Source organism: Alosa alosa, chromosome 5 (assembly GCF_017589495.1).
Source record: "Alosa alosa isolate M-15738 ecotype Scorff River chromosome 5, AALO_Geno_1.1, whole genome shotgun sequence".
Lineage (NCBI taxonomy): Eukaryota > Metazoa > Chordata > Actinopteri > Clupeiformes > Clupeidae > Alosa > Alosa alosa.
Window position 1 is genome coordinate 36,666,845 of NC_063193.1, and position 26,842 is coordinate 36,693,686.

At 39.1% G+C, this 26,842-nt stretch overlaps 2 protein-coding genes across 2 annotated transcripts; both read left to right on the forward strand.

Moving 5' to 3' along the window:
- Positions 1-4,324: 4,324 nt before the first annotated feature.
- LOC125294648 (H-2 class II histocompatibility antigen, A-U alpha chain-like) lies at positions 4,325-7,522 on the forward strand. The gene is made up of 4 exons (XM_048243538.1): positions 4,325-4,443; positions 5,596-5,848; positions 6,275-6,558; positions 6,996-7,522. Exons 1-4 carry the CDS (start codon positions 4,380-4,382, stop codon positions 7,118-7,120), a joined length of 726 nt encoding a protein of 241 aa, XP_048099495.1. The 5' UTR covers positions 4,325-4,379; the 3' UTR covers positions 7,121-7,522.
- Positions 7,523-15,581: 8,059 nt separating this feature from the next.
- Positions 15,582-25,043, forward strand: LOC125294647 (H-2 class II histocompatibility antigen, E-S beta chain-like). The gene is given in 7 exon segments (XM_048243537.1): positions 15,582-15,664; positions 15,937-16,179; positions 16,182-16,217; positions 16,626-16,910; positions 23,747-23,860; positions 24,190-24,216; positions 24,346-25,043. Coding segments are annotated over 6 exon segments (762 nt in total). The 5' UTR covers positions 15,582-15,606; the 3' UTR covers position 24,216; positions 24,346-25,043.
- The last annotated feature ends 1,799 nt before the right edge of the window (positions 25,044-26,842 follow it).

The window sequence follows — 26,842 nt, forward strand, 5'->3', positions numbered from 1 at the left end:
GGGAAAAGGTAACGATAAAGCACATGGATTTGTTTACAAGTTAGCAGAACGGTTAGCATAAGTTTGGCAGACAATGTGGATGTTACAAGGTAAGAAACACGATTTAAAACAAGTTTCTTGTTTCTCACTTCTCTTTCCGGGACGGTAGTCTCAATGTTGCAAGGTTGGTTTTCCGCCTGGGGACGCTAGGGGCAGCGGGGAAAGTCACCATTTTCACTGGAACAGGTCATTTAACCATCCAAATGATTTCTAAACGGGTTTATTACGTTGAAATAGTTGCCAAGTTCCCCTTTAACTGATGAATACAAATATTGATGTCATTTTGAGAGGAGAGCATCTTGACTTATGCCTCTGCCCATGCTAGCGGACTGTGTTTCCATTTGCAAAGCTGGTAAATAAATGTATCCAGGGGATAACCTAATCCATAAATTATTATGGATTAGGTATAGGTATAGTTCATATGTGTGTGTGTGTGTGTGTGTTTGTATGTGTGTGTGAGTGTGTGTGTGTGTGTGTGTGTGTGTGTGTGTGTGTGTGTGTGTGTGTGTGTGTGTGTGTGTGTGTGTGTGTGTGTGTGTGTGTGTGTGTGTGTGTGTGTGTGTGTGTGTGTGTATGTATGTGTGTGTGTGTGCAAAAGAAGCTACATACAGTACATACAGATTGTTTTGCTGTCTGCCCATCCCCCTAACTACAGTAACTACAGTAACTACAGGCAGCAGTATGCAGCTCAAATGATGCCGTCTCAACAACTTCTCTCTGTCTCTCACTCCCCTCTCAAAGCTAAAGGTGACCGGGAGTTCTCTCTGTCTCTCACTCCCCTCTCAAAGCTAAAGGTGACCGGGAGTTCTCTCTGTCTCTCACTCCCCTCTCAAAGCTAAAGGTGACCGGGAGTTCTCTCTGTCTCTCACTCCCCTCTCAAAGCTAAAGGTGACCGGGAGTTCTCTTTAGCTGCCCCAAAGCTCTGGAACACCCTTCCTGTTAAGTCCAGTTTAAAGACCTTCTCTTTAGCTGCCCCTTCCTCCTCACATCAAGCCCTCCCATACAATGGCTAGTGTTAAGTCCAGTTTAAAGACCTTTTTTCTCTCACTTTCAGTTTCAACTGCATCTTAGTGTTTTGTATGTTTTGATTGTTTGTTTTGTGCTTTACTTTGTTTTGTTATGCTTATTTATTTGACTATTTCATCCCTGTTTTACTTGAATTCATCTTTTTATCTTTAATGTCTCTTACTTGAATTTTATCTTTTATGTTTTTTTTATGTCATCCCTCTTCAATCCTGGGCTCCGTTTCAATGCTGTATGTACAGACAATTTACATCTCTGACATGACTTGACATTACTCGACTGTCTCAAAATGACTGTTTACCTGGTAATTGGTGATGGCATTTTTACAGGACCTGTGATTGGTGCTTGAGACTTTATAAGTAGGGACTTTTCCAGGCTGGTCAAACTTGAGTGGCAGGTTATCCAGCCAGCAGGCACACACATCAAGTCATTAGTAATAAGCAGGTCACTGTGTCATTAGCAGTGTTGGGAGTAACGCGTTACTGTAATTCCACTATTTTTAGTGGTAATGAGCATGTATTTTTGTAGATCAAGTAACGCAATTACAATTACTGAAATTTAAATGAGTTTGTTACTTGCGTTACTCTGTTGATCTTGAATGAACGACTGCAGACAAGATTACAGATGCACATTTGCTGCTTCTGATCTAACATCTCCCGACCTTAGCTGCCGTGACTGTGTTTCATGTTTCGATTGCAGATGCATTCTTTAGAGTTAATAGCAGTCTCCTCACCTTCCTCCTTATTGCGGATTTAAAACACGATGGAGTGCATTAGGCTACAATTTAAATGGGCATCTTAAACACCTTTTCCCTTTCGTTTCCATCTCGTACTGTAGGCTCTGAGCTCCGCTACAGTAAAAGCGCATTGTTGTTTATCTGCTTTTTCCGCCTATTGCGCAAAAGCCTGTTATATCAATTTCGCATTCTTACAACATTGCCACAACACAACACCAATAGGTCATAAACACTTTACTAAGAGCCTTACGTTGTTTGTTACACAAACGCATAACACATAGGATGCTGGGATGGAAACGTATGGGCTACATGAACACATTAAAACCTGCACTCTACACGCAATTACATCCGCTTCACATCCGACTGCACCTTTTCAGACCCCTTCATAACCTACACCTCTATAAGCTAATATCTGTGAAATGCTTCATATGTTTGATGATCCTCACATAGAGATTATTTTTGTAATGTCACTACAGCATTGTGAAGAGGTTGTAAGGAGTAGTGGGTACTTTTACCAGCCTTATCTGTGCTCTGGTGTCTGGGCCTGTCCAAAACAGAGGGAGGTCGGCCTGCCACAGACCTGCTGATTATGATCAGTTCATAATTTGGTTCATGTCAGGTCAAGTCGCCTGTCTGCTTTTGTCCAATAGTTTAGCTTTGCATCCAATATTCTGTATATGAGGCAAAATCCTGGATATGTCTGCTCATAATAAGATTGTGGACTTGTGTTGCTTGCAGTGCCCTCCACATGTACTGGCAAAGTTGAGTAAAAAGAGGAATAAAAAATCTTTATTGACGAAGAATAAATCAACACAACAACAATGAGGAAAATCTAACCTTGAAGGGCAGAACACAGTGCATAGTGAACACAGCTGGAAGGATTATTGGTGCTTCACTCCCCTCCCTGAAGGACATTTTACACCACCCACCTCACCCTCAAGGCTGACCAAAATTGTGAGTGATGCAAGTCACCCCCGCTCACAATCTGTTTGATCTACTGCCCTCTGGGAAGAGGTACAGAAGCCTGCCCCCTGCACTACCAGACTCACCAACAGCTTCATACATCAAGCTGTGGGATGCTGAACTCTCTCCCTCCCTCCCCTCCACCCTCAGCTACATAACATCCTGGACATTGGACCAAAAATGGCCGCCTTGCACCTCATATTGCAAACTTGAATATTGTTGAACAAAAACTTGCACCACTATGCCACTTTCTTCTTAAGGTCAAAAGAACTACCCAAGCCTTTTATTGGCCTGACTTTGCACTAGTATTTTATTTTTATGCACAATTTCAACCAAATTTTGCTGCTCTTACATTATTATAGCCCTCTTATTTACTTATTTCTTACTTTTTGTTTTACTTGAATGTTATGTTTGTCTGTGGACCTAAATTGGTAAAATATGTCTAGTCTTCGTGGGATAGTGAGAAACACGATCTCTTTGTATGTCTGGAACATGTGAAGAAATTGACAATAAAGCTGACTTTGACTTTGACTTTGACAGAAAAGATACTCTGAGAAAATCAAGTACCTCATATAGAAATGAATATTTTGAACAAAAACACTTTTTTAAGTCAAAGTCAAATAATTTGTTTTTAGAAATACAGTCTGTATACCCAAAGTCATCGTACACAAGTACAGGGCAACTATGGTACATATACAGCAAGTGTTCCTGCTTCTGCCTGAAGGAGAGCACATACTTCTCATATGTATGCTGGTCCAGTGTTTCAAGTCTCTTTGCTTGAAGTAACCACTGAATACATAACTAATAATAGTTATAATATAATAAATAAACATATATAATATAATACTGTAAATAATTGTCAGTTCTCAGCACTCCAGGTTCCCGGACTGCTAGTTGGGGTCTTTGCTTTCACGTCAACTAACTCACTTCACTCCCTAATTGTTTAATTGTCATTGTGTGCACCTATTCAGGGTGTATAAAGCCTGCTTCCTTTGTTTCGCGTGTTGTCTGATCTTGTCTACTTTATGGGAGTCTTCCTGAGTGCGATATCTCTTGTTTGCCATTTTGGCCCACGGGCCGCTTTGAGTTTCATTAAAGATCTCGATATTGAGCACATGTGTAAATGGCTGCAAGTTTCCAAAGCTGCTGTCTGGGGATCATGCAATATATTCTTGTTATGTTGTCTGTCTCTCTGTTTTATTAGAATCAATTCAGATTTTTGGAAATGTGGGTGTATAGAAACAATACATGTTTGTTTTGCTTTTGTCTTGTAAATATTGTATGGTATCATCAACACAGTTTATAGAAACTATGAATAGTGAATAACTATAGTGAATAGATATACATGTATATCGATGCATATCTCTATACACAAACTGTAGTGAATAGATATTCATTGTTTGTCAGAGGACATAGATTGACATACATTGTCTCTATGAAGACTTAATGGGAACCCTGTGCTGACATTTGACAGCAGTGTTCGCCTAGAGACAGATGACCCTATTAATCTGATTGGCTGTTGGCTGAGCGTGTCTCAGTTGAGTTTGTCTGTAGTCTGAGAGAGTTTGTTTTACCCTTTGCTCTCATTCTGTCCAACACTGAGTCCCCAGCAGTTCTTATGAAGATGACTCTAACAGGGATATTTTTCATCCTTGCTGGGATTATCTACACAGAGGCGATGGGTGAGTAAACTGTATGTGTTTCTACATCCAGAAGCTTAGTGGTAGTAGTGTGTAGTAGTTACACACTTTAGTGGTAGTAGTGTGTAGTAGTTACACACTGACGCTGCTGAACATTAATACATACAGAAGCTTAGTGGTAGTAGTGTGTAGTAGTTACACACTGACGCTGCTGAACATTAATACATACAGAAGCTTAGTGGTAGTAGTGTGTAGTAGTTACACACTGACGCTGCTGAACATTAATACATACAGAGCAGGAGGCTCAGAGGAATTTCAAAAGGTTAAATTAAATTTAAGGTTAAATGAAAATTTTAATATTGAAATGAATGATTTGTTAAATCACCACTGGATGCTAAAATCAAACATAACGGCAAAATAATTGCATCACTGACGCTGCTGAAAAATACATCTAGACCCTAGACACTATACAGACAGAGAGACGTCTAAGGTTAAATGAAAATTTTTATATTGAAATGATGATTTCTTCATTATGCTAAAATCAAAATGGCAAAAGTAAATGAAGACAATAGGGTCATGATGTCATATGAAACAAAACTGTTGTTTTTTTAGATACAAGAGCAGGTCATATTTCTGTTGTGTGAATTGCCTTTGTCCTACACATTGCACTGAAGGATGTTGCCCTCACTGTTCTGTTGCATTTCTCAGTTGTACTTGTGGATATTGCTCAGAAAGTTAAAGGACATGTCTTAAAGTTTAATAATGAAATGAATGCTACTGGATGCTGAAATCAATCATAAAGGCATATTTGGTCTCCACCAAAAGAATTTCATTAAGTAAAGTACTGAGACACTATACCGTCTATAAGTCTGTGTGAGCTCTTCATTAGAATTTAAAGTGATGAAGACAGTGAAGTCATGATGTCATATGAAACAAAAAGTGAATTGTAAAAATGAAGGTTTCGTTTTTAGATACATGAAGAGGTCATATGTCTGTTGTGTCCTACACATTGCACTGAAGGATGTTGCCCTCACTGTTCTGTTAGTCAAGTCTAAAGAGAAAAAATAAAACACACAAAGTAAAATCATTTAAAAATAAAGAATAATTAAAAAGACAAAATAAAAGACACAAGGTAGAATAATTTTCAAGGCAGATTCAGAATTTGTAACATGTAAAATCTGTTGCATTTCCCAGATGTAGCTGTGGATGTTGCTCTGAATGGATGCACAGACACAGATGGAGAGAAAATGTTTGGACTGGATGGGGAAGAGATGGCTCACTCAGACTGGAAGGCTGGAAAGTTAGTGATGACACTGCCTAAGTTTGCTGATCCATTTGGATATGTGGAGGGCACATATGAGAGTTCAATTGCACAGATACAAACCTGCAGGGCGAACTTGGCACTAAACATACAAGCAAACAAAAACCCAGCAGTGGCAGAGGGTGAGTTGAAATAACATCACTGATTTATAATTTTGCATCAGCCACATAATAACAATAAGGGAAATTCATGTTCACACATCAGTACATGTTCCATTGCTGAAACGAAAGGTAGACACAACACCTCATTTAACATGCAGCATATAGCATAGATATCCTAGTGCAAAAGAAGAACAAGCCATTGCACAGCCTATAACACAACACAACACAACACATATAAGAGACAGGGGCGATGGTGGGTCTTTACATCAGTCTGTTGAGTGCGATAATGGCAGAGGGAAATATAACCTCCTCTCTCTCACTATAGCTGAGTGCTATATATATATATATATATATATATATATATAAAAAGGGTTAGAAGCGCCCTACATGTTGTGTCTTCCCCAAATTAGAACTCTTGTTATGTCTTCCCCATTTTAACTCCCCCCCCCAGCCCCCCCATGAGCTCCATCTACCCCAAATCTAAAGTGAAGGTGGGAACTGAGAACTCTCTCATCTGCTACATCACTGCATTCTACCCGCCCCGGCTCAACGTGACCTGGACCAGGAACAACAAGATGATGACTCAGGGAGTGAGCACCAGTCAGCTGCGGGTCAATCTTAAAGATGGCACCTACACCATGATCTCCACCCTGCAGTTCACCCCTCAGGACGGGGACATGTACACCTGCACTGTGGAGCACTCGGCACTGGACCAGCCCATGACCAGAGAGTTCGGTAAAGTCTCTCATTATATTGCTTTAGCACAGGAGAAGAAAACAAGTTTAAATCATTTACCTTAAACAGAAAACAGGATTATCTGTTTTAGACCTATTTTCTAACCATGTATGTGTGCGCGTGTGTGTGTGTGTGTGTGCATGTGTGTGTGTGTGTGCGTCTGTGTACGTGCGTGCGTGCGTGCGTGTGTATGTGTGTGGTGTGTGTACGTGCGTGCGCATGTGTGTGTGTGTGTGTATGTGTGTGTGTGTACGTGCGTGCGCATGTGTGCGTGTGTGTGTGTGTGTACGTGTGGGCATGTTTATGTGTGTGTGTGTATGTACGCGTGTGTGTGTGTGTGTGTGTGTGTGTGTGTGTGTCGCATGTATGTGTGTATGTGTGTGTGCGCGTGCGTGTGTGTGTGTGCACATGTGTGTGTGTGTGTGTGTCCTCCTCAGATGTGGAGGTGCCTTCTGAGCCCAGTCTTGGTCCAGCAGTGTTCTGTGGAGTGGGTCTGACTCTGGGGCTGCTGGGAGTGGCTACCGGAACATTCTTCCTCGTCAAGGGAAACCAGTGCAACTGAAACTGCAGTCAACTGTCACTTTCTATTCATTCCTGTCAAATCAATGAAATGTAGTTAAAGCACAATTCCTTCCTCGTCAAGGGAAACCATTGCAACTGAATCTGTACTCTGTTGTGGTTGTCAATTGTTCCTATCAGACACATAGATTTTCCAGATTAAAAAGTTTCTGACATAATCAGTTTGGTTCTGGCTTGGCAAATGTCATTATTCTAAAAGAACAGATATTCACTCTGGAAAATCACCTGAAGCAGTAAAGGGTCACAGCATCACATCTGTAAATTGATATATTTCACAAATCTTTTTTTTGTACTGGATTTTTTCTGTCTGTTAAATTAGTTTTGTAGTTATGTGACATACAGTAACTCATAGCATGTAGTAAATAAACTTAATATCATAATTGTCCCCTGCCTGTATGATTAAATATGTGTCCTGTCATTTAGTCTGGCAATTTCAATCAAATCCCGAGGAACATTATGAACAGATAATGCATCACATTCATCATATGAATTATAAGTTCTGACTTTATATAAACATTGGTTATCTTTTCGGCAACATTTCACTTGATGGGTGAGTTCATAACACATTCATAGTAGCTGTCATAAACTGCACATAAAGCATTCATAACTGTTTTCATGAGACATGAACATTCATACCAAATCTTTCATGAATGTGGAAGACAGAACGATGACAACTTGTCAAAATAAAAGTCCAACAATCGCAAAGCAGCATTGCCGTTTTGTTCCAAACCTCTTACCTGATCACGTCACATTTGAGTCAATGGGCTACTCCAGTGCCAAAAAGACAGAACATGGTCAAGCAAATAATTATTGTTTCATAAAAAATGTATTTGTTTTATGTTGTAACTTTTGCAGATGATGTCTCATCTTTTGCTAGTGGGAATGTCCAACCGTTCCAGATTACACAAATACGGGTCAGCTGAATGTAGGCTAGTTTACCTCCCAGTGTTAAACTCAGTGATTACGAATACTTCACAACTTGTGAAGTAAATAGCCACTACAACTTATGCAGTGGCTATTTAAAACTACGAAAAAATGATGTGCAATAAACTCACATTTTGAAAAGCCCAGGCTACTTTGCACTTGAGACTTAGAAACAAATGACAATTCCGACTGCAAGGTCCCAAATTGAAAGGAGCGAAATGGTCACAAATGTATCAACGTTTCAGAATGCCACACAGATGCATCATCAAATCTCATATGATGATGCATCTTTCTGCAAAATGGATTGTCTTCTATATCATTAAGTTATTCAATAGACTAAACATATAGCCAAAGCTTTAGGCTTATGTCATTTTGATCAGCTACAGACAATGAGTGGCAGAGAGAGTGTGATGTCACACTACCAGAGATTGTTTTTTGAACATCCAGTTGTTGATTTGTTCAATACACTCCCTGCTGAAAAAAACTGCTAGAAACCAGCTTATGCTGGTAGTTGATTTTAGCTGGTCTTTGCTGGTGTAGCTGGTTGGGCCACCAGCTGGATATGCTGGCGTGACCATCTGAGGAAGCTGGTCATGCTGGTGTGACCAGCCTGTCTTGCGGGATTCAGCTGGTGCAAGATGGTCATGCTGGTGACCAGGCTATCAAGCTGGTCATGCTGGTTTGCTAGAATGACCAACATAAGCTGGCATGGCCAGTTAAACCAGCACTATAGACCAGCAACACCAGCTAAAATGACCAGCTTGGGCAAAGGGGGATTCTGTGAAGTAGTTGTGCTGTCATTCTAACAGAATAGACAGATTGGGCATTGACAGAGTACCGACTATCGAGCCATGTGGTCGGCCATTTTGGCCCTGAAAGGAAATAAATATATGTGTGAGGTTAAGCCATAGCTGTCAACCCTCCCGTTTTTTCCGGGTTTCTCACGTATTTTAACTTTTTTCCCCGCAGTCTTCCCGTTTTAATATTTTCCCGTAAAATATCCCGTATTTTAACAATCTCATAACATTAGCTCTACCATCGGACTTGTCAGTCTCTGTAGGCTACTGTTGTCCTGTTGCTACCCCCTTTGCCCTTCCAGTGAAACAGATGTTTTCAAAGCATCGTTTTGCTTGCGAGAAGGCGACAGTGAGACTATTTAAGATGACGGCGTGGTTGTTGTGAGAGAGCGATTCAGTGGCACCTGCATAGTGTAACTTGACCGACGCACTGTGTGTGTCGGCCTACCAGGCTACTCAGCTACTGAATAGAGAAAGAATTCCCCCTGTTTGTATATTCACTCCAAGTTGGCCTACCATAACTTCCCAACTCTGCACTGTAGCACATAAACTGCATGACAGGCTTCTTATTCTTTAAAATAACCAAATGCATTTGTTCAACTTTATGAAGAAGAATTACGCACTAGGCTACTTGGGCATACACATTTTGTTTTGCGGGAGAGAATGACAGCGCACAGGGGCATCGATTACAGAACTTTAGCCTTGCTAGGGCTGTATAAAGTTGACCAAATGAATAGGCTGTTGTTAGGCGTAAATAAAGTTGACCAAATGAATAGGCTGTTGTTAGGCGTAAATAAAGTTGACCAAATGAATAGGCTGTTGTTAGTAAATAAAGTTGACCAAATTAAATATGAGTTGACCAAGGCTGTTGTTGTAAATAAAGTTGACCAAATGAATATAAAGGCAAATGAATAGGCTGTTGGCGTAAATAAAGTTGGAAAGTTGACCAAATGAATAGGCTGTTGTTAGGCGTAAATAAAGTTGACCAAATGAATAGGCTGTTGTTAGGGCTGTATAAAGTTGACCAAATGAATAGGCTGTTGTTAGGCGTAAATAAAGTTGACCAAATGAATAGGCTGTTGTTAGGCGTAAATAAAGTTGACCAAATGAATAGGCTGTTGTTAGGCGTAAATAAAGTTGACCAAATGAATAGGCTGTTGTTAGGCGTAAATAAAGTTGACCAAATGAATATAGGCTGTTGTTAGGCGTAAATAAAGTTGACCAAATGAATATAGGCTGTTGTTAAATAAAGTTGAATAAATTGAATATGACCAAATGAATAGGCTGTTGTTGTAAATAAAGTTGACAAATGAATAGGCGTAAATAAAGTTGACCAAATGAATAGGCTGTTGTTAGGCGTAAATAAAGTTGACCAAATGAATATAGGCTGTTGTTAGGCGTAAATAAAGTTGACCAAATGAATAGGCTGTTGTTAGGCGTAAATAAAGTTGACCAAATGAATAGGCTGTTGTTAGTAAAAATAAATAAAGTTGACAAATTAATAGGCTGTTGTTAGGCTGTAAATAAAATTGACCAAATGAAATAGGCTAGGCTAAATAAAGTTGACCAAATGAATAGGCTGTTGTTAGTAAATAAAGTTGACCAAATAATAGGCTGTTGTTAGGCGTAAATTGAGTTGAAAAATGAATAGGCTGTTGTTGAAGTAAATAAAGTTGACCAAATTGAATAGGCTGTTGTTGTTGTTGCGTAAATAAAGTTGACCAAATGAATATAGGCTGTTGTTAGGCGTAAATAAAGTTGACCAAATGAATAGGCTGTTGTTAGGCGTAAATAAAGTTGACCAAATGAATAGGCTGTTGTTAGGCGTAAATAAAGTTGACCAAATAAATAGGCTGTTGTTAGGGCTGTATAAAGTTGACCAAATGAATATAGGCTGTTGTTAAAGTTAAATAAAGTTGACCAAATGACCAAATGAATAGGCTGTTGTTAGGCGTAAATAAAGTTGACCAAATGAATAGGCTGTTGTTAAGTAAATAAAGTTGACCAAATTAAATAGGCTGTTAGGCTGTTGGGCGTAAATAAAGTTGACCAAATGAATATAGGCTGTTGTTAGGCGTAAATAAAGTTGACCAAATGAATAGGCTGTTGTTAGTAAATAAAGTTATTAAATAAAGTTGTAAATAAAGTTGACCAAATGAATATAGGCTGTTGTTAGGCTGTTGTTGGTAAATAAAGTTGACCAAATGAAATAGGCTGTTGTTAGAAAGTAAATAAAGTTGACCAAATGAATAGGCTGTTGTTAGGTAAATAAAGTTGACCAAAAATGAATAGGCTGTTGTTAGGCGTAAATAAAGTTGACCAAATGAATATAGGCTGTTGTTAGGCGTAAATAAAGTTGACCAAATGAATAGGCTGTTGTTAGGCGTAAATAAAGTTGACCAAATGAATATAAGTAAATAAAGTTGACCAAATGAATAGGCTGTTGTTGTAAATAAAGTTGACCAAATTAATATAGGCTGTTGTTAGAGGCGTAAAATAAAGGCTGTTGTTGTAAACCAAAGTTGACCAAATGAATAGGCTGTTGTTAGGCGTAAATAAAGTTGACCAAATGAAATAGGCTGTTGTTAGGCGTAAATAAAGTTGACCAAATGAATAGGCTGTTGTTAGGCGTAAATAAAGTTGACCAAATTAATATAGGCTGTTGTTAGGCGTAAATAAAGTTGACCAAATGAATAGGCTGTTGTTAGGCGTAAATAAAGTTGACCAAATGAATAGGCTGTTGTTAGGCGTAAATAAAGTTGACCAAATGAATAGGCTGTTGTTAGGCGTAAATAAAGTTGACCAAATGAATAGGCTGTTGTTAGGCGTAAATAAAGTTGACCAAAAATGAATAGGCTGTTGCTGTTGTTAAGTAAATAAAGTTGACCAAATAAAGTTGACCAAAATAGGCTGTTGTTAGGCGTAAATAAAGTAAATAAAGTTGACCAAATGAATAGGCTGTTGTTAGGCGTAAATAAAGTTGACCAAATGAATAGGCTGTTGTTAGGCGTAAATAAAGTTGACCAAATGAATATAGGCTGTTGTTAGGCGTAAATAAAGTTGACCAAAGTTGACCAAATGAATATAGGCTGTTGTTATGAATATAGGCTGTTGTAAATAAAGTTGACCAAATGAATAGGCTGTTGTTAGTAAATAAAGTTGACCAAATGAATAGGCTGTTGTTAGGCGTAAATAAAAGTTGACCAAATGAATAGGCTGTTGTTAAGTAAATAAAGTTGACCAAATGAATAGGCTGTTGTTAGTAAAAATAAAGTTGACAAATGAATAGGCTGTTGTTGTTAAAGTTGACCAAATGAATAAATAAAGTTGACCAAATGAATATAGGCTGTTGTTGTAAATAAAGTTGACCAAATGAATAGGCTGTTGTTAGGTAAATAAAGTTGATTAAAATGAATAGGCTGTTGTTAGTAAATAAAGTTGACCAAATAAAAGTTGACCAAATGAATATAGGCTGTTGTTAGGCGTAAATAAAGTTGACCAAATGAATAGGCTGTTGCTGTTGTTGACCAAATGAATAGGCTGTTGTTAAATAAATAAAGTTGACCAAATGAATAGGCTGTTGTTAGGCGTAAATAAAGTTGACCAAATGAATAGGCTGTTGTTAGGCGTAAATAAAGTTGACCAAATGAATAGGCTGTTGTTAGGCGTAAATAAAGTTGACCAAATGAATAGGCTGTTGTTAGGGCGTAAATAAAGTTGACCAAATTAATAGGCTGTTGTTAGGCTAAATAAAGTTGACCAAATGAAATAGGCTGTTGTTAGAAGTAAATAAAGTAAACCAAATGACCAAATGAATAGGCTGTTGTTAGTAAATAAAGTTAAATAAAGTTGACCAAATGAATAGGCTGTTGTTAGGGCTAAATAAAGTGTTGACCAAAATGAATATAGGCTGTTAAAAGTAAATAAAGTTGACCAAATTAATAATAGGCTGTTGTTGGCGTAAAATAAAGTTGACCAAATGAATAGGCTGTTGTTAGGTAAATAAAGTTGACCAAAAAAGTTGACCAAATGAAAGGCTGTTGTTAGTAAATAAAGTTAAATAAATAAAGTTGACCAAAATGAATAGGCTGTTGTTAGTTAAATAAATAAAGTTGACCAAATGAATAGGCTGTTGTTAGGCGTAAATAAAGTTGACCAAATGAATAGGCTGTTGTTGTAAATAAAGTTGACCAAATGAATATAGGCTGTTGTTAGACCAAATGAATAAGTAAATAAAGTTGACCAAATGAAATAGGCTGTTGTTAGGCGTAAATAAAGTTGACCAAATGAATAGGCTGTTGTTAGAGTTATTAAATTAATAGGCTGTTGTAAATAAAAGTTGACCAAATGAATAGGCTGTTGTTAGGGCTGTATAAAGTTGACCAAATGAATAGGCTGTTGTTAGGCGTAAATAAAGTTGACCAAATGAATAGGCTGTTGTTAGGCGTAAATAAAGTTGACCAAATGAAAGGCTGTTGACAAATAAAGTTGACAAATGAATATAGGCTGTTGTTAGTAAATAAAAATAAAATGAATAGGCTGTTGTTGGGCATAAAATAAAGTTGACCAAATGAATAGGCTGTTGAGTAAATAAAGTTGACCAAATGAATAGGCTGTTGTTAGGCGTAAATAAAGTTGACCAAATGAATATAGGCTGTTGTTAGGGCTGTATAAAGTTGACCAAATGAATATAGGCTGTTGTTAGGCGTAAATAAAGTTGACCAAATGAATAGGCTGTTGTTAGGTGTAAATAAAGTTGACCAAATGAATAGGCTGCTGTTGTAAATAAAGTTGTAAATAAAGTTGACCAAATGAATAGGCTGTTGTTAGGTGTAAATAAAGTTGACCAAATGAATAGGCTGTTGTTAAGTAAATAAAGTTGACCAAATGAATAGGCTGTTGTTGGTAAATAAAGTTGACCAAATGAAAAGTAGACCAAATGAATAGGCTGTTGTTAAGTAAATAAAGTTGACCAAATGAATAAATGTTGTGAATAGGCTGTTGTTAAATAAATAAAGTTGACCAAATGAATAGGCTGTTGTTAGGCGTAAATAAAGTTGACCAAATGAATATAGGCTGTTGTTAGGCGTAAATAAAGTTGACCAAATGAATAGGCTGTTGTTAGGCGTAAATAAAGTTGACCAAATGAATAGGCTGTTGTTAGGCGTAAATAAAGTTGACCAAAATGAATAGGCTGTTGTTGTAAATAAAGTTGACCAAATGAATAGGCTGTTGTGAAAGGCTGTTGTAAATAAAGTTGACCAAATGAATAGGCTGTTGTTAAGGTAAATAAAGTTGACCAAATGAATAGGCTGTTGTTAGGGCTGTAAATAAAGTTGACCAAAATGAAAGTTGACCAAATGAATAGGCTGTTGTTAAGTAAATAAAAGACCAAATTAATAAATAAATAAAGTTGACCAAATGAATAGGCTGTTGTTGTTAGGCTGGCGTAAATAAAGTTGACCAAATGAAATAGGCTGTTGTTAAATAAATAAAGTTGACCAAATGAATAGGCTGTTGTTAGGGCCGTAAATAAAGTTGACCAAATGAATAATAAATAAATAAAGTTGACCAAATGAAATAGGCTGTTGTTAAAGTAAATAAAGTTGACCAAATGAAATAGGCTGTTGTTAGTAAATAAAGTTGACCAAAGGCTGTTGAATAGGTTGACCAAATGTTAGGCTGTTGTGAAATAAAGTTGACCAAATGAATAGGCTGTTGTTGTAATATAGGCTGTTGGTAAATGTTGACCAAATGAATAGGCCAAATAGTTGACCAAATGAATAGGCTGTTGTTAGGGTAAATAAAGTTGACCAAATGAATAGGCTGTTGTTAGGGCTGTTAAAGTTGACCAAATGAATAGGCTAAAAAAATAAAGTTGACCAAATGAATAGGCTGTTGTTAGGTAAATAAAGTTGACCAAATGAATAAAGTAAATAAAGTTGACCAAATGAATAGGCTGTTGTTAGGCGTAAATAAAGTTGCTACTTTGTTGTATTGTTTAGCTGACCAATGCACGAGCTTGCAATTATGAAACGGACTAATACTGCAACGTTGGGGGGCAAATGTTGACATTTTCCCGTATTCTGCGTGAGAAACCCGGGAAATCTCCCTTATTTTCAAAGCTCAATGTTGACAGCTATGATGTGTGCGCGGCTGTGCGCACAGTTTGGGACTACTTCAAGAATCTCCATAAAGTGCTGCTGTGCACTGGGTGCTTGACTAGTATAATCATAATTCTGTGTTGTTTTTTTATGTTTTAATTATTACTTTTTAAACACTTACAAAATTACTGCCCTTTTATGCTTTTATGTACTATTACCTGTGTTTTATGGATAAACTGTTCTTTGACTATTGCCCTTCTATGCTTTTATCAGGTATTCCTGTTTGCTTTTGTTTATGGAAAGCACATTGAATGACCTCCATTCAATGTATGAAATGCGCTATATACTGTAAATAAACTGGATTATTTTTTTTTCCAGATAAAAATAAAAAGGATTCTTTTTTCAAGTAGGGAGATTATTCCACAGGAGATGGGCATGATTACAGAGGCCTTTGGCTACCACATTTTTGTTTGCGCCTCACTATTGGCATGACGAGTTGTCAACTCATTCGAATCAAAGTCTGCATAGTAACACATGACAAGCTCCATCCTCTAAACCCCTATTGGTTCATTTGCAGATGTACAACTCTCAATACTCTGTATTTCTTATTGTATCTTCCTCATAGCTGTGCAGACTGCAACAGAATGTCTCTGCAATATTATGCATCTGGGGTCGTCTTTGCTGCTACTCTTTTGGGAGTGGGTAAGTTTGATACTGGTTACTTTCTGTGCACATTTATGTGGTATGTGAGTGTATGGCAAGAGTGGATATTTGACTGAACAATCAGTTATTTTTACTCATACAACCCTGGTACATTAAAGCATTATTTCACCCATGTAAAAATAGAAATATAGTATGTTGCCATTGTAAGATAGTGACATTTGATTCAGTGCTGTAGGTGTAGACAACACATGCAGGTTAGTTTACGTAAAGAATGAGTACAAATAATAATGCTTTTTATTTTCTTTCGGTAGGTGCCTTTAATGGATATTACCAGTATAATACTCAGACGTGCCATTTCAACCCAAATAATTTGAGTGATGTGGAGTTAATTTATACCTCCTGGTTTAACAAGGATCCATACATACGGTTCAACAGCACTGTGGGGGAGTATGTGGGATACACGGCACATGGGGTGTATAATGCAGAGATATTTAACAAAGATCCAGCGGAGATGGCACAGATGCGGGGGGAGAAGGACAGATACTGCAAGAACAATAATCCCGGTTTTATAATGCCATACTGTCAAAGACTGGTGAGTATGAGTGATGGACATTTAGGAAATTAAATCTACATTTATCATGACTGTCAGACAGGGATGAACATATCTACACATTTCCTCACTCAGCAGTCATAGTTTGTGGTCAGGGTCAACTTGTTGAACAATTATTCACATAAAGCAGCCTAATCAATAGTAATCAATTTGAGGACTTCAGAAAACATTAATGCACTGAAATGTTGGTGGACGTGTAGCCTATAATATTATTTGATGTGTGGGCATATACTGTGTACTTTAATCAGCACAAGACTTTAAGATTATCATTATTGTTTGTATTCCTTATTAAATCATTTGGAAAAGTCACTTGACTATAACACACCAGTGAATGGACTTTTCTGTGTGTGCATAATGATAATCTATAAGCTGAATAACTCTGTTCTGCAGTTGAGCCAGAGGTGATGCTGAGTATGGGGAGGCCTCCAAGTGGTGGTCATCCTGCCATGCTGATGTGCAGCGCGTACAACTTCTACCCGAAGATGATCCGTGTGAAATGGTACAGAGATGACCAGGAGGTGACCACCGGTGATGTGATATCCACGGAGGAGCTGGCGGATGGAGACTGGTACTACCAGATGCACTCCCACCTGGCGTTCACCCCCAAAGCTGGAGAGAAGATCTCCTGTTCAGTGGAGCACGCCAGCCTGAAGGAGCCCAAGGAGTTGGTCTGGGGTGAGAACACTGGCTCTCGCCTGGTTCAGAGCTAATGCTGTATCTGATGTAGTTTTAATTAAACACATGTGCACTGCAGTTGAGGCTCATATCTGCTGCAGTTGGGTTCAGACCCAGATGATAAATGTGTGTATGGTTATCTGACCTCATGCCTCATGCATGACGTGATATCTTCCCAGACTCCTCCATGCCTGAGCCAGAGAGGAACAAGATTGCCATAGGGGCAGCAGGTCTGGTGTTGGGCCTCATCGTCACTGCTGCAGGCTTCATCTACTACAGGACCAAAGCCAGAGGTCTGTTATGAGCAAGACCAGCAAACCAGCAAACCAGCAAACATCCAGCACTCAGGATATTATATGCTAACATATGACACAGCATGACCTTAGACATTAATTACATACAGACAAGTGTGCAAGTTCTTAATTGGGAACAAGCAGTGCTGATGAACTGAACTATGTCATTGATCTTTTTTATATCACCAAAGTGTTTTTGTATGATGGTCTCATTTTAACTTTTTATTTCCTAACAGGGCGGATCTTGGTACCTAGTGGCTAGAGTAAGTATGCAGTACATGACACATTCAAATACACTTTTATATAGTAGTTTTTGTAGCTGCATGGGATGAATTATTTTTATGCACATGCTTAATAACTATTTTATCCATATGTTATATTGTTACAGTTCTGTCACAGTACACTGAACTGATAATCAATCAAGGCACCTGTCAAGAAATCAACCATCGATATCAGGGATAGTTGTTCTTTGTCTTTGTCATCAAGATTGCTGGCTGTATTTTGCTGTCTTTTCTCCAAACCTATAATAGATATCTAAATTACATGTATCCCTGTCCAATATACTTTTTTGAGAGGAAGATAATAGAGCGCTTTAATATTTATTTTCTACCACGTTTAAGTCCTGTATGGAAACACTGATGGTAACTGAGATCATAGAGATTTATATAAAGGTATTTCTCCTCCACACTGTTTGACTGGAGTGTTTGTAGATTCTGTCCAGTTTCATTAGTGAGCATTTGGCGCCCTCTGCAGGACAATATTAGGGCCTGCAGTTATATTCTGAATTGTTGTTCATAAGTTGTTTTCTCTTCTGTAAAGATATTTTTTCCAGCTAGATGTAATCAAACCACTCTATAAATATGTTTTTCTTTACCATGATTTCTGATGAATGTCTAAGGGAAGTTATTCTGTTGTTTCTTGCATGGAAAGGTGAAGGCCAGTCTGAACTATAGAGTGTTGTAGGGCTGGCTTCAACAGAAATACCATAAGGCCTCTTATTCATTTTTGTAAACTTACATCATAGATGTTTCTAAATTGGTTTAAACTAATTATGCAGATTGAGATTTTCATTGTTTTGTGCTTCAACATCCAAATAAACAGACTTTCATCATCTTTTAAATCATTTTACAAGTTGTGCTTTGATGTATTTTCTTCAAATGTATCTAAATTATATACAATCTCTGACCCATGTACTTTTTGAGAGGAACAAGTTACCATTTTTAAACCAAGTGTAATTGTTGTAATACTATTGCTTTTTAAAATGCCCTAAAAGAAAGCAGTGTGACAGTTGGGGTAAGGTCCAACACTTTGTTCGATGGTGGTCTTACTGGAGGTTGTTTGTCCACACAAATAGATGTGTAGATCAGTTGTTCTGAAAGGGTGGTCTGGGGGTCCCTGACCCATAGACAGGTGGTCCATAGAATATTGCTATGAATTGTGCTGTATAATGAAAAATGCATATTTACAAATGTGACCCATTTATGGCAGTAAAATAAGATTATTGTTGAATATGGGTCATTATTCTTACTCACACACACTGGCCAATGGAAACTCTGAGATGAGTGGGACAGTTTATGTCCTTTGGTCATTAATCACTCACTTTGCTCAGAACACAATTCCTGCTGCTGCTTAGCTTGGTGTGGAGAAATGTTAAACCCATATTTATACTGTCGGCCATCAGCCTAGGAAGCACCGGGTCTTGGTCTTGTGGCCCTGGCAGTTGAGCTGGGCTTGTTGCTAGGTCTTACGTTCCAGGTTTAGGCCTGTTTAAGCCTAGCCCAGCATAATGTAAACTCTTCCCTAGACTAGGAACCAAGTTCAAGCACCAGGTTCGGCTCACAGTGGGCTAATGAGACTATTGTTAAGTGGCTAATGAGGCTATTGTTAAGTGGCTAATGAGGCTATTGTTAAGTGACATTGAACCAAATATAGCTAAATTGGCAAGATATGACAACAGGTTTATTTGGTTTTACTGGGAACGCTGACTGGAGACCAGAATCCATCATGTGCTCTCAAACCAGGCCATGGGGTCAGCCATGCAAACATCTGATTACGAAGCAGCCGGAATGCGGGCAAAACAAAATAATAAAAAGGTTTCAGTCAAAACAGCAAATTCCATTAGAAAACTCAAAAACACAGAGAATACAATTAGGCCTTGTTGCATACTGTGCATTTAGCATTGTGATAAGTGTGCTTAATCTGTGTTAAGATTTTGAGGGTGCCCATGGAAAATGTTCTTTCTTCTTAGGCGTTCCAGGCCCAAAAAAGTTCCAGGATACAGTCCAGATCACAAGAATATTGTAAACTGTATATGCTTTGACCTATTTTTGACCTGTTGATATTTTGAACGACTTCAAACTCATCCTGAATTATAATAGTGAGAATGGGGTCTGTCATTACCACTGTCTGTACTATATAACATTGCACTATATAACTTTGGTGGAGCGGTCCTTGCAAAGCCAGTCATTGGTCATTTGGCGCCCCCTACTGGGCTATTCTAAGCATGACATACAAGTAGATAGATGGATAGATAGATACTTTATTGATCCCTGTGGGGAAGTTAAAAAAAAAAGTCATCCCTAACAACTCAAATACATATTTGAAATCAGTTCAGCATGAACTCCATCATCTTGAAATACTGTACCTGCTGAAAAAAACAGCTAGAAACCAGCTTATGCTGGTAGCTGGTTTTAGCTGGTTTAAGCTGGTCTTTGCTGGTTTTCTTCCAGCTCTTGCTGGTCTTTGCTGGTGTAGCTGGTTGGGCCACATGCTGGATATGCTGGTGTGACCATCTGAGGAAGCTGGTCATGCTGGTGTGACCAGCCTGTCTTGTGGGATACAGCTGGTCCAAGATGGTCATGCTGGTGACCAGCCTGCCAAGCTTGACATTGTTGGTGCAAGATGGTCATGCTGGTTTGACCAACATAAGCTGGCACGGCCAGTTAAACCAGCAGTGTAGACCAGCAACACCAGCTAAAATGACCAGCTTGAGGTGGTACGACAAGCAAAACCAGCTGAATTACCATTGTTAGGTGGGTAAACCAGCTGAAGGTATGTTTTCGCAAGAGTTTTGCTGGTCTAGCTGGTCAACCATCATAGGGTGGTCAAACAAGCTGGTCAACAAGCTGGCAAACCAGCAAACCACCTTCAGGTGGTCAGGCTGTTTTTTTCAGCAGGGATGTAAAGTTGAAGTCAAAGTTTTTATTAGAAACATGTTTCTGAACGTGAACTAGTGACCTCTGTATCTAATCACTAATGTGGTATATTCCATCGGTGACATGGCAGGTTGTCCCTCTGTATCTAATCACTAATGTGGTATAGTCCATAGGTGACATGGCAGGTTGTCCACAGGTTGTCCTGGTAAGAGCCAAGTTCCCTATGAGGGTTTATACGGACTCACTCATCAACATGCCACTGGTCCAGTGCAGGATGAAGGCGTCAGAGCCACCAGGACCCAGGACATCTGTAGGCCCATCTGAAGCGTCAGAGCCACCTAGACATCTGTAGGCCCATCTGAAACATCAGAGCACCTAGACATCTGTAGGCCCATCTGAAGCATCAGAGCACCTAGACATCTGTAGGCCCATCTGAAACAAATCTCCTGGAGATGTTGAGGTCCACTGAAGTTGCTCTTGCCCCCTGAGACAGGACAGCATCTGCTTTACATTTGCTTATACACAAACACACACACATTATCTCTCCATCACTCTAACCCAGGGGTGTCAAACTCATATTAGGCAGTGGGCCGGATTTGTTGGAATGAGACCTCGTGGGGGCCGTCATGGTCATTTCCATTTCTTCTCCTCTTCCTTCATGGTTTGTAGTTCTAGGTTCATGGTTTGTAGTTCTAGGTTCATGGTTTGTAGTTCTAGGTTTAATCAATTTATCACAGAAATTACTTATTACAAATTGTTGAAGACGTCTGCATGTGAATATCTTTTCTTTCTAATTTCCCCTTCCTACCCAAAACATCTTGGGGGCCGTATGAAACCTGCTGGCGGGCCTGATCTGGCCCCCGGGCCTTATGTCTGACACCCCTGCTCTAGCCCATACGTACACACATACTGTACACACAAACACACGCGCGCACATGGTCCAAAGCCTGTGGAATCAACATGAAATCAATATTTATACATTTATACAACATTTTATTAATTTATGATTCAAGCACATTGTAATGTGTTTTTTGTATTTCAGACAGTAACCATACAGTGAAACCCTCCTGCCTGTACAGTGATTGACTGTAAAAGCTGAATGAATATGTGCTGGGTGGATACAGCACATGTGCAGTAGCCTGTGGCTCTGATACTCTACGCCTGGACAACACTGCTGTGGATTCATTTAAGGCAGATGACCTCTACTCTGCTCTGGGCCACTGCTACTGATGTTCAGCCCCTTGAGTGAATATCATATACAGTATGTTGTACATAATCCCAAAATGACTTCACTTTACAATACTCTGTGCAGTAAAATAAATGTCCACACATGTTTACTGTATTTTAATTGTAACAAGCAAGAACATTATTTTTCATCGCAAGCATGTGATGGAAATCAAGGCCTTCCTTGGGAACACAGTATGTCATGACATCTGAGTTATGTCATTGGTTGCTCATGAGGAGAAAAGAATAGAAGGGACTTTCAGGCTGGTAGTTCCAGCTCTGTGTTTGTGGTCACATTTGGCACACAGCCTGTGTCAAGTTCCCAGTCTGCTTTGGTTCATATCAGGTCAAGTCTAGTCATCAGCCTGATTTTGATGTGTGATTAATGATAAAATAAAGATTCTTCTTCTTCTTCTCTAACAAGTATGAGCTTAATATCCATCAATAAACTTTGAGGACTTTTTAAACCTCCACAATCAAACTGGACCACACATTGACACCTGGTTATTCTATTCAACAGATGCAAACACTTCCAGGTTCTGAACATTTTCAACCTCTATGTTGTCTTGAATGGTCCTAACAGATGCATACAGTATCTTTTAATTGTCAGAACTATAAAGGTTAGTGGTTTAAAAAAGGGAAACCAGATACACTCTTGGCACGAAACACCATTACATATGTCAGAGGGAGAGGGTAGTATCCTACCAAACATAATGTCAGAGGGACAGGGAAGTATCCTACCAAACATAATGGTGAATTATCTTCCATTTTTCTGCTGACCTGGCGCTAAACAGTGTTTGTAGCGTGACGCGTCACAAGCACGAGCCAAATGCCAATATGAGAAGCTTTGCAGCTGCTGAGCTGACGAGGAGCTCTTTACTGTGGGGAGTGATGCCAAACAGTGAGACTCACTGATGTGATATCAAGTTATATAAAAAGATCCTTCTAGAGAGATGTATTGTCTTTACAAAGTGCAGATGAAAAGGTGGGCTTAATGCAGAGGACTAATCTGTGTGTATCACACTGAACACTGCCCTGTTCACATTAAAGGTTGTATCAGCAATTTCAGGCCCAAAAAAGACCCAAACATAAATGATCACATTCAACTAATCTTTCCTAACGATCCACTAGCTGCCTGCCCCATAAGCAGGCCATAAAAAAAAACGCGTCTCTGTAGGCAGCCTAGGCTCCGAGAGCAGAAGTGACGTTCCACTGCAATCGCTGATACAACCTTTAACATTCACATAAAGTTAGAGATGAAGCTTAAAGGTTGTTGTTGTCCCTACAGCATAGGCGTGCATCCATAGACATCTAGGTGGTGCTAAAGCACTAGGAAGTTTGCCCTTTATCAACGAAATGCCCTTTGAAACTTTTTTTTTTTTTTTTTTTTTTACTATTAATATTATTAAGATTTTACTGAGGTCGGTTTTGAAATGATCTTTTTTTGAAAACCTGAGCCATTAAAAACGACTGAAACAATGCCCCGAAATGAGCCACCTCCTTGCGACACCCCGACCAGCCTAGCTCTCTTTACTTGTAGATGCGCAGCACCATAGCAGTTCAGTAAGCGTCTTCAGATAGCAGGCATATCGCTGACAGGCTGGCTTCTCCCTGTGCCCCATCAGCCAGGGTAACATACAGATCAAGCAAAATCTTAGAAGTTTGCCCTCTAAGCCCAACATGTAATAATTTTTTGTTGCAGTAAAAATGTCTCATTCAGCACCAAACAAGCATTTTTGCCGACTGGTCACCTGATAAACTAGTTAGATGAAGCTAGATAAAGTTTTACGCTGTAGCCCAAGTCAATGACAGAATAGCGAGGATCGACCACATAGGCTACAAATAATTTCGTAGAGTTTGCAATTGCAAATCTATATGTTAAGACGAACGTTTTCTGTTGTATAGGTTTGTTGGGCAACATAAATTAACACATTTTGGTCTCTTTATTGTCTTAATTGTATATTGATTTACTAATTGCAGCACAAGTCAAATTTCATTCAACATATGCGTGTAATTTTGTTTTATAATTAAGTGTTCCACGTGCGCTAAAAATGTGCACTGCAGTTGAGGCTCATATCTGCTGCAGTTGGGTTCAGACCCAGATGATAAATGTGTGTATGGTTATCTGACCTCATGCCTCATGCATGACGTGATATCTTCCCAGACTCCTCCATGCCTGAGCCAGAGAGGAACAAGATTGCCATCGGGGCAGCAGGTCTGGTGTTGGGCCTCATCGTCACTGCTGCAGGCTTCATCTACTACAGGACCAAAGCCAGAGGTCTGTTATGAGCAAGACCAGCAAACCAGCAAACATCCAGCACTCAGGATATTATAATAATAATAATAATAATACTACATTTTATTTAAAAACGCCTTTCAGGACACCCAAGGTTGCTTCACAACAAACCAGCAAACACCCAGCACTCAGGATTATGCGCTAACATATGACACAGCACGACCTTAGACATTAATGACATACAGACGAGTGTGCAAGTTCTTAATTGGGAACAAGCAGTGCTGGTGAACTGAACTATGTCATTGATCTTTTTTATATCACCAAAGTGTTTTTGTATGATGGTCTCATTTTAACTTTTTATTTCCTAACAGGGCGGATCTTGGTACCTAGTGGCTAGAGTAAGTATGCAGCACATGACACATTCAAATACACTTTTATATAGTAGTTTTTGTAGCCTATCGCTGTATGGGATGAATTATTTTTATGCAGCTTAATAACTATTTTATCCATATGTTATATTGTTGCAGTTCTGTCACATTACACTGAACTGAGAATCAATCAAGGCACCTGTCAAGATTCAGATTCAGAGATTCAGAGAGATTTATCAAGAAATCTATCATCGATATCAGGGATAGTTGTTCTTTGTCTTTGTCATCAAGATTGCTGCCTGTATTTTGCTGTCTTTTCTCCAAACCTATAATAGATATCTAAATTACATGTATCCCTGTCCAATATACTTTTTTGAGAGGAAGATAATAGAGCGCTTTAATATTTATTTTCTGCCACGTTTAAGTCCTGTATGGAAACACTGTTTGACTGGAGTGTTTGTAGATTCTGTCCAGTTTCATTAGTGAGCCTTTGGCACCCTCTGTAGGACAATATTAGGGCCTGCAGTTATATTCTCCTGAGATTGTGAATTGTTGTTCATAAGTTGTTTTCTCTTCTGTAAAGATATTTTTTCCAGCTAGATGTAATCAAACCACTCTATAAATATGTTTTTCTTTACCATAATTTCTGATGAATGTCTAAGGGAATTTACTCTGTTGATTCTTATATGGGAAATGGAAGGCCAGTCTGAACTATAGACATTTGCAGGGCTTTGTAAACTTACATCATAGATGTTTCAAAATTGGTTTAAGCAAATTATGCAGATTGAGATTTTCATTGTTTTGTGCTTCAACATCCAAATAAACAGACTTTCATCGTCATCTTCTAAATCATTTTACAAGTTGTGTTTTGGGTCCCTGACCCATAGACAGGTGATCCATAAAATATTGCTATGAATTGTGCTGTATAATGACAAATGCATATTTACAAATGGGACCCATTTGTGGCAGTAAAATAAGAATATTGTTCAATATGGGGGCAGCCGTGACCTACTGGTTAGCGCTTCGGACTTGAAACCGGAGGGTTGCCGGTTTGAACCCCGAACAGTAGGCACGGCTGAAGTGCCCTTGAGCAAGGCACCTAACCCCTTACTGCTCCCCGAACATGTTTCTGAATGTGAACTAGTGACCTCTGTATCTAATCACTAATGTGGTATATTCCATCGGTGACATGGCAGGTTGTCCCTCTGTATCTAATCACTAATGTGGTATAGTCCATAGGTGACATGGCAGGTTGTCCACAGGTTGTCTGGTAAGAGCCAAGTTCCCTATGAGGGTTTATACGGACTCACTCATCAACATGCCACTGATCCAGTGCAGGATTAAGGCGTCAGAGCCACCAGGACCCAGGACATCTGTAGGCCCATCTGAAGCGTCAGAGCCACCTAGACATCTGTAGGCCCATCTGAAGCATCAGAGCACCTAGACATCTGTAGGCCCATCTGAAGCATCAGAGCCACCTAGACATCTGTAGGCCCATCTGAAACAAATCTCCTGGAGATGTTGAGGCGCACACACACTCAGACACACACACACACATGAAAAGCACACAAAAGACACACATATGCACACATTCACTTACATACACAGAGCATGAGTTGCAAGAGTAGGGGAGGGAGTACGACATGGAGATAAATTAACAAGTGCTGTGTGGCAGAGTTTCCGCTAGAAAAAAATGGCGCCGGTCAAAGTGACCGGCAGAGGTTTCGTTTTCCGGATATTTTGATGATATGCCGGTCAAATATCCTATTATCGCTTCTTAATTAGTCAAGTTGAGGAAAACTAGAGACAGGCTATGTAGCTTAAAGAATGACATAATCAGGCTGAATAGAATGCCACATGTCTAACCAAAGTGCAAAAAAGCAGAAAAGTGCAATGTGATATACAAAGTATAGTGGTGGAGGGCTTAGTTGGTTGGTTGTCACCGGGATGTAACACCTCCCGGAGGGGAGTGGGGTGAACAGTCCTTGTTTAAAAAAATGTTGCTTATGTCATTAGTTGTCATACAAAAAATCATGGTAGTTTGAGAACTACTGTCTCCACGCACTGTCAGCTTAGTGCCTTAGCTGAGACAGTAGTTCTCAAACTACCATGATCACACACACACTGGTGTGTTTGGTGTTGTTATTATTTATGATTATTTACACAGCGGTCATATTTTGTAAAGGTCTGCCAGGGAAATTCCTGCTTTCATAAATGGCATGTTTTCTCACAAAAGCATAGAATCACAGTGCTCAACTAGCTGGCTACGATTAAGCTCCTCCACCAATGTATGAGCCTAGCCAGTCACGTCAGTGGCACACTGAGGCCCTTCTCATCTGCTGATACAGCAACAGGAGAGTCCTCCACAGCTATCCTGCTCCTCATTGCCTTGATCAACATCCTCAAACCCAAATAAAATACAAATCCATCAAACTATTCCTAAAACATTGAATTCATGTGTTACATAAACAGAGTGTAGCTGCACATTTTTTAATGATGTATTTACAGCCCAGTAAGGCATCTATTTATTATGTACTACAGCCCAGTAAGGCATCTATTCATTATGTACTACAGCCCAGTAAGGCCTCTATTCATTATGTATTTGCAGTCCAGTTTGCAGCAGCTTTCTCTTCATTCCACATATCGTCTGGTCCAG